We start from the raw sequence: 19,150 nt of genomic DNA, 5'->3' as shown, positions 1-19,150 counted from the left end.
TATCTTCTCGTTGGAAGTTCTATCCCTGGTATCTTCCGGTGTTTTTTGTTTCTTGTTTCTTGTTGCCGATGGGGGAATATTTCATTTTGCAAAAGTGCGCGTTCGTCTCAGTACCTGTTTTTCATTCTCTTCTCGATAGGCCTACTAGAATTTTCTTGACATAACAAATAGTTGTTTTCAAGTCGTCTAAACTCATAATCATGGGGAAACACAGCCCCGTTTGGGAATACTTCGGAAGGGTTGAAGGTAACCCACACAACTTCAAGTGCAAATTATGCCGGAAAACAGTCAGAGCAAAAGACAGTAGCACCACCAACTTACGATCTCACTTGAAGCAACATCACCCACGTGAACATACCGGGATGACGACTTCGGTACCATCACGGGCTAGGGGAAACATGGACACCAGCAACGATGATGGAGGGGCTTCAACTTCATCCGTCGAAAGCAAGCCAAGACGTAACACCATCATAAATGCCTTCACCAAAAACCAGATGTACCAGAAAAATGACAAAACTTGGAAACATTTGACAGACGCCGTCACTTACTGCATTGGGAAAGATGCCATGCCCATGTCAACTGTGGAAAATACGGGATTTCTTCACCTACTTAACACCTTCGACAGACGCTATACGCCTCCAAGCACAACGGCAATGTCCAGAACATACATCCCGAAACTCTATGATGCAACAAGAGATACCGTTTTGCAGGAGCTTGAGAAAATTGACTATTTTGCCGCTACTTCCGACATGTGGTCTTCACACGGGATGACGCCATATATGGGGTACACAGTACACTTTATTGACAAATCGTGGAACTTGCATCACATCAATCTGGGGACCCGGTTCGTCTCTGATGATCACACGGGGGATACGCTCAGTGACGCAATGTCTGACATGCTCGACCAGTGGCATCTAAACCCATCCAAGCAAGTTTGCATCACCACTGACAATGGCTCCAATGTCATCAAGGCAGTTGGCGACTTGAATGTGAACATCTGCCTTGTTTTGGACATAACCTAAATCTCGGCATTACCAACTCATACGTGCAAACCCGGCACCCCGACATCCACCGAAGAATCAGCAGGGCTATAGGGGTGGCCCACGGCATCGTGGCTAAGTTCAACAGCAGTTGGAAAAAAAAGAGGGACCTTCGCGCGCAGCAAGTTAAAAACAGCAAGGACCCGAAGAATCTGATTTCTGTAAGTACTAAAGTTAAATTTTTCGAATGTTTGTGTGCACATCAGATTTTAGGGCTAATGGGTTTTGTATTTATTTTATGCATTAATGACATGAGAACATAGTTGTAACACTGCCGCCGACATGGACGAAAATGTTACACTTTACCAACTTCACATTTGTAAACAAAAAAATGACATAAAAAAGAGTAGACCACGACCAGAACAACATACACAAATTTACTTATACTTATTTTTGGTTCATGATTGTTTTATTCACGACTGACGTCATGCGCAACCGCAGCAGCCATTTTAACACTAGATCTAGTAGATTTGCGACATTTAATACCCACAATGCAATGCAACTGTAAAAGAACACGCACAGAGCGCGCGGACGTGTGATACACACGAAGGTGCGTGTTTGAGTAAATTCTTCAGAATTGCACAAAGTGCAGATTGCTGCGCAACTTTTCAGAGCTGAGTCAGGTAATGTTAGAGTCAGGTGACAAACTTCAAAAGCGCAAAACTACAAGTTTGTCAAATTTGTTCTGCAAATCTATTGAATACACTTAACGACATCAGTCGTGAGCGGACGATTTTTGGCGTAATTTAAGCCGAAAATTTTAGAAATGTCCAGAAGAGACGGAGAGCAACCATGCTGATCAAGCCATAGAAGCAGACGCTGCGCCCGAGGTTTCGACGCAGCCACCACCAGCGAAGAAGAAAAGGACACTTGGTACTTGGCTGAGCACTGGCGAGGACATAGCTGAAACCACTGGACAACGAAAGTCTAAGAAAGTTCTGCTGGAAGAGGAATTCGTGTTGTACGCGTCAACACCAGTCATTGACTGCGATAGTGACCCCCTGCGATGGTGGTACTCACATGCGACCACGTATCCACTGATGGCCTCCTTCGCTAGGAAATACTTTGTATTCAGGCCACTTCGTCACCTTCAGAACGCCTATTCAGTAAGGCAGGCTCCGTCATAACCCCCAACAGAGCTAACCTGAATCCAGACAAGGCTAGCATGCTGGTGTTTTTGTCTGAAAACCTGTAAACTGGACATAGCATATGACTCTGACGTTCTGATGTTGTCGAATTCGCGCACTCATTACCGTTCGCTGAAGCGTTAATATATACAATTAATATATATCAACACTTCACTGACTTCAGCGACAGTAATGGGACGATATCTTCAAATGTAGTCGTAGATTATATAGACGGATAAGTCAGCAATCAAAACATGTTTTTCTGTAATTGATTTGAAGGATATCTTTGGCATTTCGGAGTTCGGAATGTTTGTAGCTGAAGACATTTAAAGTTGACAGTTGCAACCACGTCTTTGTCGTTATTTTAACAAAAAACGTACTTAGGTCTTTAAGGCTGTTTTATTAGTGCGACTTTCCTTTATTTATTGCCGTATAATTGTTCTGTATTTTGGTTAACACTTCGATTAAAATTAAACAACTGATTTTTGAAATAAATGTGTGTGATTGTGTTTCTAACTACATTCAATGAATATTCAAATAATTTAGATTTATTTCCACACCATACCACATATCTCACCTCAAAGCCGCCCGCCCGCGCCCGTCGGACAACTTGATTGACACTTCTACGTCAATGCATCGGCAACTGACGCCTTAATGTCGGCGAATCACGCAACTCACAAAGGCTCTGTGCAGTCACGGCCAATCACGAGTCGAGAATTGCGGTGAGCGTTCACCATTGGCCAAGCCAGCGGTAGCGGCGATCCTACTTTGTTGTAAAACCAAAAATAATTGGGGCGGGACTACTCAATTTGATATTGTTTGAACTACAAACAAGTTCGGGGGATCAGACGGAAACAGGTTTAAATGTAACCCTATTTAACTGTCAGTCTTCGGTATATATTTCCACCTCCATGGGTAAACCATGGGTAAACCAAGTGCTGTTTTTAGGCTTCATCTTGCGCGCGGGAAATACTCGATATATCGAGTATACTCGATATTAAATTTTGGATATATCGGTTATGGGAAAAAACCGATATCGACGGACGTTAATGTAGAATTTATTTTTTTTGCTCAAACAGTGTAATCTATCCTACACGTACGACTTGTGATACACATGTTAGCACGGGAGGGTATTGTCACTCCTCAAAAAATACTATTGGCTTTGGGATGTCCCAAGGCAACACAAATCACCAGTGTTTTGTTTGGTAAGAAAAATGTATATTATTTGTTGTTATACAGAGAAGTAAAAAACCTGAACATTATTGGCACTTTTGGTTGAATGCTGTACTTCATTTACCACACTGGAATAAGAACGGCTTACCATCCAGTCATTGAGGCATCTCTACACATCACCCTCTTCCCAAGATCCCTCCGGTGGACCCGCTTTTGGAATTCCAGTGGGGTGAACTCAGTGTTCACCAACTCCGGTTTGATTGTGGCTAAGTATTGCACTCTCTGTCTCTCCGTTACCGGGTTGAAGTCCGTTGACATGGGGATGACCTCTGACCCTTTACAGATAATCGCTCTGTACAAACAAATTAACAGACAAACAAATGTGTTCAAAATCAGAGCTAATTGTTCTTCTTATTGTTAATAGTGTATAGTCTGATGTATGCACTTGAGCTTTGTCCTTATTAAATTGGGGGGGGAGGTGTAAAGAGGTGATTAAATTAATGTCTATAATCGACATATAAAATAATGGGGCAAATAATTTGGGGGAATTGTGCCGTTGATAAAAAAAAAACATTGAATTTGGCACACAGTCAAGAGTGTCAGAGTTTGTCATGGGAGTGATATTTGGAGTAAGGGCAATTGCAGATTTATCCTTTTGAAACAAATTTGGTAGAAAGAATGACAAAGCAGTTTTGTAAAATGTTTAAAATGGCTGCCACTGCTTGCTTTTCTTTCTATTCTTTGTAAGGATAAATCTGCATGACCCTATAGCCACATAACTGTGAGCCAGATTCCATGCTTCATTAAAGGCACAATCCCTATCACCTAAATGTACTTAAAGCTTATTGCGATATTCTTAAAGTTTGACGATTCCCTCACCCTCACACGCTTTCAATTTACAACCAAAAAGTTATCAGTTACACGAAGGAGGCTGCCCACCCCCTAGTAACCTAGAAATATCCTCAACTTTCTTCTGGACATTCCTGGATCGCCACTGTCTGAAAAATCTTAACATGGCCATCTTCCTGAATAGACCGTCTGCATGTCATCTTAATAGGGCGCCCTCAACTAGAGGAGGTCACTAAGAAGGTTGCCAATTCTGAGCACCAGGGCCCAATTTCATAGAGCTGCTTAGCACAAAAATTTGCTTAACTTGAAAGTTCTTCCTTGAAATTGCTAATTTAGAAAGCATATTAATTGGCTTTTGGGCTGTCGGTTGCTTTTGTACTTCTATTCCTCTGGGTTTTTTGTAAATTATGGTGTGATTGCTTTTTCTCAGTCAAAAAAATGAATAAATAAATGAACAAAATTACATTGAGCAACATCCCTAATACAGAACACCCAGCAGGGTGGATATGTGCGTATCATAAGTCTTTATTATTATTATTATTATTATTATTATTATTATTATTATTATTATTAAACGAGTGAACTACCTGCTGTCCCCAGCATTTGCTATGTACAGTTTGCCGAGAAGAAACAGCGCCACCAACGCAGTGCAGCCTCCAGATATTGCGTAGTACTGTTTTTCATCTTTTATTTGGTTATCCTGCATAAAGAGTTGGGAAGAATGGAAAAGTAATAAGAAACATTTGGGAATACGACTTTCATACAACTGTTTCTAATCATTTCACCATTCGCTGTGATGAGATTTGACAGTTTGCCTAATGGCAGTAGTCTATAAACAATGGGCTTTTAGTTTCACCTTGTGTTGCCAATATTAGGGCTAGCCAGCCCAGTTGGTAGAGTGCCTGTTGGTAAGATGCAATACTGTCCGCTCCGGACAAATCCGCTGCGGACACTTTTGCATATGCAATCATGTCCGGGGCTATGCAAAAACCGTTCGGTGGACATGTACATGATTGTACATATAATGTATGTATGTGCACGCATAAGCGAGCGTGCATGCAATGAAACTACATTTATGCAGCATGAATATTCACACATTTTATGATTGCAGCGAATACCCAACGGCCAAACATTTCCCATGTCATTCATGACATGCACTTAGCTTGTAAAAAAATGGCGAGCGTGTTCCGTCAACCAAGGAGTGTTTAATTTACTGCAAGGACGGTTTTGCACGGGGGCAGACACAACTGCATATGCAAATGTGTCCAGGCAGACACAATTGCATTATGCAGCAGCAGCCGGCGGACGCGATTGCGTATGCAAAACTGGATAGTATTGCATAGAGGACATAATACACCCATCCATGAAGCCAGACCAATCACAACCGCGAAATCTGATCACCATTTGAACCGTTTGGTGATCTTTGCACTAATGGTGATCGGGTTTCACGGCTGTGATTGGTCAACTGGTAAGGAGGCGGGGCGTAATGGATCGGTCTATTACATGCGACACCGACACTGTAATCTGGAGTTGTAAGTACTGATTAAATAAATTTGTCTTCGTTCAAAGTTGGAAATTATCACAAAAATCACTTTTCATGTCTCGCACGCGAACAAAATGGCCACCTCGACCAATTTCAGTGGGTCATATCTCGAAAACTACATGGAGTATGACTTAGTTTTTTGTACATAAATGGGGTGATCATTTGAGCCACATCCAATCTAGACTTGTGGACAAGTCGTTAAATAGGCCCCACGCAGTAAGATAGTCGAATTAAGTGGTGCTCTCGCGACATTACTGCTGTCGCACGAACTGCTGGCTCCCCGATTTCTCTTCCTCATGAGGAGTGGAAATCGAGGAGCCAGCAGTTTGCCTCCTCATGAGGAGTAGAAATCGGGGAGCCAGCAGTTCGCGCGAAAGCAGTGATCTCGCGAGAGCACCGCTACAACTCAACTATCTTACCGCGTGGGGCCGATTTAACAACTTGTCCACAAGTCTACATCCAACTATTCTATTGCAGTTTCATCAAAATCTAAGAGGGTCACCTGGGGACCACTGGTTGATTTTGATGACATGGAATGACCCAGCTACGTGTTTGAAGTATACAACCTATTACATAGCATCATGTTATGGCTTCAGCCAATCAAACCAGAAACACCGGGGCAAACTCCTTCTCTTTTCGATAAGTGCACTGGGTTCTTTTACATGCATTACACAACACATATCTACATCATTACCTTCCATCAGAAGGACCGTGCAATCTGGTCAAGTGTTTTGCTTAAGGACATAAGTACCATGACCAGGGATCAGTCAACTCAAGCGCACACTCTGCTGATCAGAAATACTACAACCTGAGTCAAGTGTTCTAATCCACTTGGGCCACGTCATGCCATCAGGTTTCAAAACTCCCGGGGAGAACACTTCCTTTACTTATGAACATGTACTGAGAATGTGAAAAGCATCCAAAGATTTATTTCTTGTGAAGATATTCACAATCATAACAAATATTGTTACTGTACACAGCCTTGGCAATGTTGACCACACTTTCTTTGCTTTCTTGCTGTGAAAAATGATATTTCAAAATAGTTTAGAAACTTTAGTTTAGTGATTTACAGTACAATGTTTAAAGACAGTGGACACTATTGGTAACTGTCACTAGCCTTCACAGTTGGTGAATCTCAACATACGCATAAAATAACAAACCTGTGAAAATTTGAGCTCAATCGGTCATCGAAGTTGTGAGATAATAATGGAAGAAAAAACACCCTTGTGACACAAAGTTGTGTGCGTTTAGTCGGTTGATTTCAAAACCTCAAGTTCTAAATCTGAGGTCTCAAAATCAAATTCGTGGAAAATTACTTCTATGGCACTTCTGAGGGAGCTGTTTCTCACAATGTTTTATACTATCAACCTCTCCCCATCACCAAGAAAGGTGTTATGCTAATAATAATTTTGGGTAATTACCAATAGTCTCCACTGCCTTTAACCTTCAATTGTCACATGTATACAAAATCCTTCACACCCAATCTCCATCATATCTGGTTGAACTTGAACATTCCCACAACTCTAATACTGCTGATGCATACAGGCAACGACTCCGCTCATCAGCTAATCAGACCTGGCTTTCTGTTCCTAGAACTAGACGGAAAGCTGGGAATAACTCATTCACCATGGCTGCCCCCACCTATGGGACGAGCTTCCCGCCGGTCTACGAGAGTCGATCTTGTTGCCTGTCTTCAAAAGCCTCCTCAAGACATTTCTGTTTCCCAACTCATCCTAGTTCGTTTGTTTTTCTTTTTGCCCTTGTCTCAAGTAAAGCGCTCTGCTCTCCGTAGAGTGCTATATAAACATGATAAATGCTTCGTATTATTACTTTTATTATTATTATTATTACAAGTGTACAGAACTTGTGTTCTACAAATTAATATGTAGGCCTATTTAAAAACCAATATACAAAAAGGGGCTGAGAACACTGTGTTTTACATCTTTAAATGTGCCACATAATTTACACACTGCAATCTATAAGCTGTTTTGTGTCCATGACAAATTGCCTCATTTAAGTAATTCCACCTGCTACACTTCTTGTTCCCTAAAGCAAACCCATCTTCATCAGATTCTCTTTGGAACGCACTACTGCATCACACTACCACATCAAAACTGCAAGAGCTCAAACTGTATTTAAAGGCACTGGACACTATTGCTAATTACTCAAAATAGGTGTTAGCATAAAAAACTTACTTGGTACTGAGCAATGGGGAGAGGTTGATAGTATAAAACATTGTGAGAAACGGCTCCCTCTGAAGTAACGTAGTTTTCGAGAAAGAAGCTATTTCTCACCAAAATATTTGAATTGAATAAGAGACCTCACCTAAGGTCTCAAATTCAAGGCATCTGAAAGCACACCTTTTCTTCCATTATTCTCTCGCAACTTCGCCAACCAATTGAGTCCAAATTTTCACAGGTCTGTTATTTTATGCATAAATGTTGAGATACACCAAGTGAGAAGACTGGTCTTTGAAAATTACCAAAGGTGACCAGTGCTTTTAAATGATGGTATAAGCATGGAGGTAGAAATTACAAGTTACATGCTTGTTTTGATGCCTGTACGCTCATTTAATTTGTTTATTGTTGTAAAGTACATCTGAGACTAGCCCTATATAGGACTCTTTCTCTGTACACACAGGAACAGAGTCCTAACTATTGAGGCCCGTTTCTGGGGCGGAAAAATTTCACAGCTTCATAACTTAAATCTTACCTGCAACAAGCCACTAATTTCAACAGATTCACATTCCATGGCGGCATACATTTTTCTGCGGTGGGTTTTGGTCCTCATATATTCCTCACAAATCTGTCATTTTCGTGAAATAATGCAGCTTCCAACGTTAAAAAATTCCCGTTTCGATCGTTTTCTCACAGTGTTGTCTGTTGTCGTGCGTACGCGTATACATTCGCGTGCAAGACGCATGATGCAAGCTTAGACGCATGAATTCTTGGTCACCGTATCTTGACTGCACAGCGTTTAACAACACAATTCAAAATTTGCGCGTCGTGCGTCTTGCGTACACACGGCAGACTGTGAGAGTACGAACAAAAATGGGAATTCCTTAACGATGGGAGCTGCATATTTCATGAAAATGACGGATTTGTGAAAAATATATGACGATCAAAACCCACCGCAGAAAAACATATGCTGCCATGGAATGTGAATCTGTTGAAATTGGTGCATTCTTGCAGGTAAGATTTGAGTTATGAAGCTGTGAAAATTTTCCGCCCCAGAAATGTACCCTGATGTCCAGGACGTCACTGTAGTACAAAACGAAAGTGTAAGGCCGCCAGGGCTAATCTGAGACTTGTGTGTGATGTAATACTTGGTATTGTGTTAATATTTATAATATTTCTACATGAACTGGTAGCTGATTCTGCCTGCGTGGTCCAGTGCACATGTAGGATGTAACTTTAAGACCATTGCATAGAAATTGCCAGAAATACAACAAGTATTTCATTAGACACAAAGTACATCATGAAATGACGCATTCCACGTAAAACCTCTCCCCATCTCAATGTGAAAGAACTAATTATTTATCCTCGGTGCTAATTACTGACTCAATTCCCCTGAGGTATTATGACAACCCAACAGGAACGGGTGTTTATTTCACTTGTCATGGGCCAGTTCTTTAATTAACATACTCCAGCCATTCATGCAATGCATGTGTGTAGATCGACAACATGTAGAAAGAATACACCTATTCAAGCAATCCAAGATTGCAATCTTCAGTATTGCTACAAAAGACTATTCCCCACTCCTTAGTGTGCAAATTATAAATTCTTATCCAATTTAATTTGTCCCTGCGCAATAAATTACAGCACCATTGACTTGCATGAGCACTGTATTGAATGAACACAACATCCTTTATCTTTTTTTTTTTTACTGCGATATACTAATGCTTTAACTATTTCCTTGGTATATATTTTTTTCCATGTGACTTCCCCTTTTTTTCAATTCAAAAATAATAAAAACATTGTTCACTATCCGCCTTGAGTAACATACATGTTTCTGTAAAATTGAACTAAATAAGGTATCAGTAGTTACTCTTAAAATTAATGCCATTAAGAACTTTTGGTTAGAAGCCTACAGCGGCTTTCAAAAGTATAAAACATTTTGAGAACATTATTACTTCAAAGTAGTGTATATTTGGTTTGCGGTAACACCATGTGTGTATCTACTTGCCAGGTAGAGTTGTTCTTAGGGAACTGTCTTGCTTTATTCTACTGATGTGGAGTAGATAATCGGAGGTTCAGGAGACTTCTCAGTTCTGAAAAGAACTGTCCTGCTTTTAACTATTACCAGGGCGGATGGTCCAGAACTGAGAAGTCTCCCGAACCTCCAATTATCTACCTTACGGCAGTAGAATAAAGCAAGACAGTTCCCTAAGAACAAACTCTACCTGGCAAGTAGATACACACATGGTGTTACCGCAAACCAAATATACATTGATACCACACCATGCAATGCCTCAAATCCTATATTCAAAGTAGTGGTTATGTAAACAGTTTTTGTGCCCACAAATTTTTTTAATCTAGATTCAAATCGTTAGGGCCTATCTAGATTCAAATCTTTGGAGCACCAAAACAGATTAATATTTTTTCCACATAACAGCAATACTTTGGAGTGAAATGTTTCCACTGCATCAGTAACGCTTCTTATTTTTTTTTAATGCTTATTAGGGATTATTCTGCCTGCCTGGACATAACAATGCCGCTCTGTATATTCGGTGATAATCTGATATTCTCACATTTGTTTTATTTTATACTTAGGATGAAAAGAATCAAAGGGTTCAAAAAACCAAAGGTAAACTTTGCCTTTTATGTCACAGAAGATATAATTAGTTTCAAGGTGAAAGGTTACCATTAAAGCCATTATACACTTTCGGTACAGAAAAAAGAAGAAAAAAAAGTTCACAGATTTACAAATTATTTACAGGGTTTACAGAAGGTAATGGTGACAGACTTCTCTGAAATATTGTTCCTTTACTTTTTGAGAAAACATTAAAACAATATCAATTCTCGATAGCAAGAAATACAGATTTATTATAAATGCATGTCATGACACGGTGAAACAAGAGTGGGTTTTCCCATTATTTTCTCCTGACTCACAGGTTTGTCATTTTATATTATGTTGTGATACACAAAGTTTTCGACTTGAACAATACTGTTTACCTAAAGTGTATAATGGCTTTAATAAAAGGTCACAGCAGTACAAACTATCCAGATAACTATCCAGATTTCCGTTTGAGATACTATCAAAGTCCAGGAAGTAAACATCTTTAAATTGCCAAATTCGAAATCAGTCAAATATATCTAAGAGAACAAAAAAATGTCCTTTTTTAAATCTTCACCATTTTTTGTAATGCCCAGACTTGAGCAACATTGTAAATTTGTTGACACTACATGTATCTGTCTTGTGCAAGTGTCTGAACAAAAATTTGAACAGACATTTGAACATTTGTTTTGGAAGCGTAGATACTTTGTTAAAATGAAAAATACTGGAAAATGTCAACTCAGGATGTGACCTTTATTTGGCCCTTTTTGATTAAGTGGAAGTACATGTAGGTCAGGTCTTTCAGCCTCTGTAGCTACTATTAGGCATTTTGGTAGGCCATTTTCAGCCTCATGGTCTCTTAAGGGTTAACAAAAAACAAAAGTTGTTGAAAAACAAACAAAAAGACCACTACTCAAGGAACTATATAAAAAGACTGGACTATAAATGATGCCACAAATATCCACATCTTTTCTACAACGCAATAAACAGGGCAATCGTTATGTTACAAAATCCCAATAGGAAAACACACATTATTCCATATTTCTCTGATAAAAGCTTTATTGCTTTTAAAGTTTCTTGCATGATGGTTTTAACTAAAATCTAGAGTCAAAAAGGAAATATAATTTTGTTGGGATTTCACCAAAATCCGTGAGTGGTAAGTGGTTTTGTATGTCTGCTGGAAGAATCCATACTTTGAAAACACTTTCTGACAAATATTTCATGCAGAAATGTTTCTCAGATTGAAATGTTTTAAAATCCCTCACTTAAGAGTCACATTTCTTGAAAGGGAATTGTTTCTCAAAATGATACACATTATCAACAGCACAGTGCTTTTTACCAAACAAGTTTTATGGCCTTAATTTTTTTTAGTCACAAGTATAAACGAAGGTATAGGCCCCTACCCTTTAATGGTTTGAATTTCCTTTTTTTTTATTGACAGCTTGGAAACCAGATACACCAATAGTACGGTCGTTGGTGATGAAGGAGGAAGGAAAACTCATTATGTATCCATAGTCCTACTTGAAAATTGCAGAGAAAAAATGCGTTCGGATTTATTAACAAAATGTTCACTGAACTGCGTGCTTATACTCCAGTAATTTTAAAGTTGCGCCAGAAAACTCAAGACCAGACAACCCTGGTTGTCTGTTTTTTGTTCAATTAAATAGTCAATTTGTTTGGCAAAAGCTGCATCCTTTTACAGACATTTACAGTTAAACTGTTGTATAACAGTTTAAAAGGTTGAACGGGGAGAATTTTTTTCTCTTTGTGGTCCAGTATTATATTTTGAGCTACAAGCCCTGAGATCTTGTGCATTTTAGCCCTCAAGTTATTTTCTTTCACTTGGGAAAAACACCATGTTACTAAAAAGGTACACTCAACCAAATAGAACTTTGACTGAGAAAACAAATATTATATACCATGTGTATACAATCATTCAAAATTGTACAAACAAAAAACAAAAGCCACAAGCCAGTGAGTGACAAGGAGAAACGGGTGACCAGCAGCTCTGTAAGGTCACCCTAACACAAACATTTTCAAACCCAACCCTCAGATAAATAAACAAACAAAAAATACTTTTTAGTGAAATTTAAATAACAAAAATATACATGTAAATAAATATTTTATAACTGTTTTTAACTGTATACCTTTTAAGACTTCCATGTTCTGTTTTAAGCTGTTTTTGCATTTTGACTGTTGTCTATGTTTCTTGGTTTTACCATGGAGGAAGGAATAGGAGCTCGAACGAAGGGACTTCAAAAGTCGAACCTGCGGTTCCGCGGTCGTTTAACAACACCTCGTAATCAACGACATACCTTATACAGACAATGGGCGAACTGGCGTATGTGAGTTTGCGCGTGCGCACTTGGTTCTTCACTCAACCATGGTGTATGGGTATAATACAGAAAAACAACTTTTTTGAGACCTGATAAAAATTGTGTACACTTGTGCTCACCAAATCGAAAAACACAATTGAATACCAACCACCCTCGTGTGCTAATACCCAAATTTTGAACCACCGCTAGTGACCGGAATGTCACAAAAAATGAAAAAATATGCCATGATGTTTCAGTGAAACACTACAAACGGTAAATGAAAACGTGTATATTCACAATTCTTGTCTCCAATGATTCAACTTTACACGAAGGCACGTTCTGTACAAAGAAATCTAATCCAGCTCGTTAATCGACCGTCCAGCTGGAGGTCTCCTATCTTTTTCCACTGGTTAGACGGGGGCATTGTCAGGGTATTCTTTTGCTACTCTGCAGTTTTGCGGATCGTTCGAGCTCCTTCTATTCCTTCCTCCATGGTTTTACTCTGTTGTGAGATCAAGGGCCCCAAATCAGTGGGCCTGTATGCTTGTTTGCGGTTTCCCTTTCCCTTTTTCGGTTTCCCTTTCCCTTTTGCACCACGTTATATTTTAATGTTTGTGCAATAACGTTTATAAACTGAATGTAACCAAAAATAACAATAAAACTGTTAAAGGCAGTGGACACTATTGGTAATTACTCAAAATAATTATTAGCATAAAATCTTTCTTGGTGACGAGTAATGGGGAGAGGTTGATAGTATAAAACATGGTGAGAAAGGACTCCGTCTGAAGTGCTATAGTTTTCGAGAAAGAAGTAATTTTCCACGAATTTGATTTCGAGACCTCAGATTTAGAACTTGAGGTCTCGAAATCAACCATCTAAACGCACACAACTTCGTGTCACTGGGGTGTTTTGTCTTTCATTATTATCTCGCAAGTTCGATGACCGATTGAGCTCAAATTTTCACAGGTTTGTTATTTTATACATATGTTAAGATACATTAACTGTGAAGACTAGTCTTTGACAATTACCAATAGTGTCCACTGCCTTTAAAACAATAATATAATGCTGTTAAAAAAAGCTTTTGGTTTGTTAAAAGGACAATAATAATTACCCCAAATAATTGTTTGCATAAAAACTTACTTGGTAACAAGCAATTGAGAGCTGTTGATAGTATAAAACTTTGTGAGAAATGGCTCCCTCTGAAGTAACATAGTTTTCGAGAAAGAAATTTTCCACGAATTTGATTTCCAGACATAAAATTACATTTTGAGGTTCTGAAATCAAGCATACAAAAGCGCACAACTTCATGTGACAGGGAGTTTCTCTTCTTCCATTATTCTCTTGCAACTTCGATAACCAATTGTGTTCAAATTTGTACAGGTTTGTTATTTTATGCTTACATTGACATACACTAAGTGGAAAGATTGGTCTTTGACAATTACTAATAGTGTCTAGTGTCTTTAACTGATACCGTAGATGCATTGCTATAACCATCACAATTATAAACGGTTCACAGCACAAGACTTTCATTTTCACTTCAATTGATGATGCAAGAGTCAAGACTAAGCAGAAAGGTAAACTACAATGAAGTCTGGTTGTGGTCATGTAACTGGATCCATCTTTTAGAGAAATGTTATTAGTATTGTTGGCAACATACAGTAGATTGAAACTTTAAGGGCCGGTTTTCACAATTTTTGTTTAGGGGAGAAAATTCTTAAACTCAGACTAAGTTAAGTTCAGGGGCCAGTAGTTTTAATATCTGGCAAATACATGTGTTCCCGTATACTTATAACTGGACAAATCCAGCGGTCTCGTGTTTTCTAATTGAATCTTAATGAAAAGTGAAATTGTGTTCACATGTTGACTTTGAGTCCATTGGTAAAGTAACTTTCAATTCTGTACATTGCTGGAGTAATATATGAAGTACTCATTAGGACAAATGAGATAAACCTTCTATTTCAAGGTATATAAGTGCTTGTTCAATTATAAACAGAGTAAATGCAATTTAAGTATTGTTGTTCATTTTGATTCTGGTCCAGTAAGTATAGTGAGCAACTAGCCGAAAAGTCTTGAGTGCCTCGAGTGCTATGGTTAAAACTACGACTCCCGAGGTGAATCCCGGAGCATTCTATTTTCCGAGGCGCAGCCGAGGGAAAATGGAACGGTCCAGGGACCGAGCAGTCAATTAACACCACAACAGACTATTTATCATTTTCGTACACGTAACATTCGTACGCGCGTTTCAGATACACAGATGCACAACTGATTGGGTTTGAGGTGGGTGAAAAGACGTCTGGGTACTGCACGCCCTGTGATAGTCGTCGGACTATCACACGGCAAACGATGAACTATCACACGGCAAACGATGCACTATCACACGGCCACCATCTAATAAGACATATCATGTGACGCGCTCTAAACCAATGAAAAGGCAGAATATTTGTAAGGGGTGTTCTAAAAGGTACTAGGGTTTGGATGCTTAACAGTTTAAACTTGAACAAAATTTGAAATCAGTTGCAAAAATTCCTTTTAGGTTAAAGGAAGCCAACAGTAACAAATAGAGGGATATATATAAACGTAAATATCTACTTACCATATCAACAAAAGTTGCCTCTAAAGCACCAGTGACTAGACTTTCAATTGACACCTCCTTCTCTATGAACGGCCACTTGTAGGGTCGCAGGTCCCCCTTTCGAGAGAACTGCCTTTGTTCTAAGGTACTGTTGACGAGGAGCTCATAGACCCGATCTAACTTATCTAAGATTTGATAATGGAGTGTGTTGACTGACATCAGTGAGGCTCCCGTCCCAGCATGGCCGTCAAAGACTGCAAAGTACGTCATGGGAATGTCATCTGGATCCTTAATAAAGGACATAAACAAAACATCAAAGAACTGTCTGCAAATTCTGTGATTGGGAATCCAAGAGCGATAAGTTGAGGTAACTTTTTTTTATGAAACAAGAGCACTAAGTTAAGATGACTTTTTAATTATGAATTTTTTTTTTTTTAAGGGTGGCTGCAGTGTTTTTTTTAATCATTTAAACGATTAAACATGACTTTTTAAACCTGAAATATTTTTTTATATTTTTTATTAAATGCGCAAGTATTTTCAAAATGGTTTTCAAGAGACTAGGGGAGCCACCCCGCCAAAAAGGGAGCCTTCATTTGCATAAACGTGACGTCATGTCGGGAACCCGAGCCGTCCGGCCCCCTGTATAGAGACGTGTGCACTGTGTGGCCTGGTACCTAGGCGTGTGTAGTTAGGGACCAGACTCTTTTTGCCGACGATATGTTTGAATTTCCGACGTGACGTCGATAGTAGGGGGGGCGGTAACAATCCACAAAAGGGGGGGGCATGACTTATTCGCTAATTACGCAAGTGAGATATGTCGGGGAAAGAACAAAACACATTTTATTTATGTTCAATACATATATCAGAAATAAATGACAGCAAAATGAACTGTTTTATTTTAATTCACTGCAGCATCCCTTTAAAGTAAGACATTAGAGCATTGTATGTGTTGTAAATTTAGGAGTAGCGAAACTGTCTGGGGTATATTGGAATTAAGATTAAAGAACACTTCTTACTCCGATTGAGGGTTTCCCCTCTTCCCCTACAGCCATCTTCTCGTGATTATGACCCTTAAGAACAAAGTGTCCAGCAGCAGCTTGATCCTCATTGTGCTTACTCTTCCCGCCATTCATCACTCTGTGGCCAAAAACAACACGGTCAGTTACAAGGGTCACAAAGTACTCTCCGTCTTGAACATCTTTAATGGTATTGCTGCATCCAGCAGCAATACACTTGGTCAGCATTGCCGGAAAAATGCAAGAATTTTTTTTTTATCGGAACGTACAAACTCCTGACTTGGACGTTTGCATATACTTTGCACGTGTGTTTACTCTACGCATCAAGGCAAAGTCTGCCTCGATTGACGTCACAAAAGGGGTAAGCAGAGTCAGCCCCCCAAGCAACTTTATATATTTTTTAAACATATAAATCGTGACAAACAATTACTAGAAAAATTGTTTTATTGTTACTAAACACATTCTTGTGTTTGGAAAAAATAAAAAATCTATTTCCAGGTGACTTTAAAGGAAGGCTGCCTTTGGTAATTACTCAAACAATTAATGACCATAAATAAAAGCTTACTTGATTGAGAGCACTTGAGAGCAGTTGATATTATAAAACATTGTTAGAAAAGACCCCCTTTGAAGCAGATATTGAGAGATATTCAGGGAAACAAATATAATAGAATGGCGCGGCGTGACAAGGTTGAAGTTTTTGAAATCAAAGCCTACAGAGTCTCAATACTGAAAACATTATGCTCTCTGCTTTTCTGCAGTCTGAGTAAGTTGGTTCTCATGTGCACACAAACCCATATAGCATATCCCAATTTAACTCATGTATACTATACCTGAACATCAAACAATCAAAGAATTCACATCATGGTCAGATGGAGCCCAAGGGTTAGTATTTCATAATTCCAGACATTGTACCAGGGGTGGATTTCACAAACAGTTAAGACTAGTCTTACACTGTAGCTCGAGTTAGGATGAGTTACTCATCCTAACTTAGGACTAGCCTTAGGTTTTTAATATCTCCTAGGACTAGTCCTAAGTTAGGAATTCATAGTCCTAACTCTTTGTGAAATTGACCCATGACCTTGTTCAAACCTAAAGCCGAGTCCGAATTGGTGGATACAGCTATGGCTGATTAGTTGCCTCATCATGTGGTGAAGTAAAGACTGCCTTAGCAACACCCTCAACAACAGTTATAGCCGTAGCCGTAGCTGCCAATTCCAATACAACCTAACTCGCAAAGTGGCTCATGGAGAGCATGCACACCAGAAACGAGTCTTGGAATGAGCTTTGTGATTGAATCAGACACAATAAACTTACTCTGAATAACCACTGTGCCAAGGCAGCTTGGATATGGAATGAGCTTTGTGATTGAATCAGACACAACAGGGCCTACACTTACTCTGAATAGCCACTGTGCCAAGGCAGCTTGGATAAATCCCTTGGCACCATGATTGGTCGGATGACAGAGTCTGAGGCGATGGAGACTTCCTCCGAGCTCAGCTGAAGGAACTCCGGTCTGGTGTAGGAGTACTTCTCCTGCAGGCCATTGGTGATCTCATCCTCATCCATGCCACCTTTCAGGGCGCGGTTCTGTGGCATGTTGGCCATCACATTGTTAACAACTTGTCGGAAACGGTTCAGCATGATGGCAAACTGTTGGGCTCAGTCTCATACTGCACCATGAAAAACTCACCAAGACTCCAAGTTGATTAATTTTTGCAAAATGATAGGCCTATTCTCTGGCTGAATTGTATGGCATGAGCATACAGCATCAATGTACATAAAAGGAACAGAATTCATCAGAGTCTTCAACTCTAAGTGAACAGGTCTTTTTCACACATGTAGTACAGAGTGAGTGGAAGCTGATATTTAGTTCATTTCTGTCGTCCAAAGATAACAACCTGAAAAGTGCAGAAGTTTACATTATAAGAAAAAAAAATACTGTACGTTTCAAGCTCTGCTGTACAGCTGTTTCTGATCAGCAGAATGTGGGTTTGAGCCCGGCCGTGTGTCGTCAAGCAAGACACTTACCATTGCTTCGTCGTTCGGATACGACGTAAAGCTGTCAGCGTCAGTAGTACATACTACATACAATACATGTAGTAACATAGGGCGGTGTGTTGTCAGCACACGTAAAATATACCCTTTCTTAAAAAAAGGAATACAGGGCCCCAGTTACTGGGTCTCAGCATGCAGGACATCATTTCGATAGGCCTAAATAATTTACATTATAAAAAAAAAAAAATTAAAAAATAGAATAGAATTTTCTATAAACTAACACAAAAGTATTTCACAAAGTATTTCGCTTTCTCAGACACCGTCTTACCTTTTTAATTTAATAATAATAATACCAGCCACACCACAGACATGACAGAGCCGGCACAGACCACCATGCAGAATTCAGAAAGGAATAATGAGGAGTGAAAATGAAATTGCATCACATGCGTTTGCATTCCATCGTGTTCATCACTGTTTATCAGGTCTTAGTCATTATTCTTTCTGCTAACTCTAGTGATGTCATTTCTGTGTGATCATAGATGAGGAAGGGATTGGGATCGGGATGACAGTGTGGGGCCGATCATCTGACGATGTAAAGTTCACTTTCCCGACCAAAATGTCACTCCTCCTGAAGTAGATGTCCCATCTGTAGTTTCTAGACCCCAACTGAGAACACTCACGTTATGGTATGATAACCGCCTGTAGTCGGGCTTCGCCTAATTGTAGTTTTAAAAAATCCGAGTA

The 19,150-nt window shown here is 39.4% G+C and overlaps 1 protein-coding gene across 1 annotated transcript in view; it reads right to left on the bottom strand.

Annotated features, from left to right (window-relative positions):
• Nucleotides 1-19,057, bottom strand: part of LOC139954273 (protein phosphatase 1H-like) — a 32,684-nt gene extending 13,627 nt beyond the window's left edge. Inside the window, exons 1-6 of the mRNA XM_071954003.1 lie at nt 18,735-19,057; nt 17,808-18,309; nt 16,412-16,532; nt 15,417-15,683; nt 4,777-4,889; nt 3,489-3,692 (exon numbers count right to left, since the gene is read on the bottom strand). Of these exons, the coding sequence (XP_071810104.1) occupies nt 3,489-3,692; nt 4,777-4,889; nt 15,417-15,683; nt 16,412-16,532; nt 17,808-18,052 (950 nt within the window). The 5' untranslated portion in view covers nt 18,053-18,309; nt 18,735-19,057. The remainder of the gene's footprint in view (nt 1-3,488; nt 3,693-4,776; nt 4,890-15,416; nt 15,684-16,411; nt 16,533-17,807; nt 18,310-18,734) is intronic.
• Between the last annotated feature and the right edge of the window lie 93 nt (nt 19,058-19,150).

Source organism: Asterias amurensis, chromosome 2, assembly GCF_032118995.1.
Source record: "Asterias amurensis chromosome 2, ASM3211899v1".
Lineage (NCBI taxonomy): Eukaryota > Metazoa > Echinodermata > Asteroidea > Forcipulatida > Asteriidae > Asterias > Asterias amurensis.
Note: the sequence above shows the minus strand (reverse complement) of the source record. Positions and strands in the feature narration are given on the sequence as shown.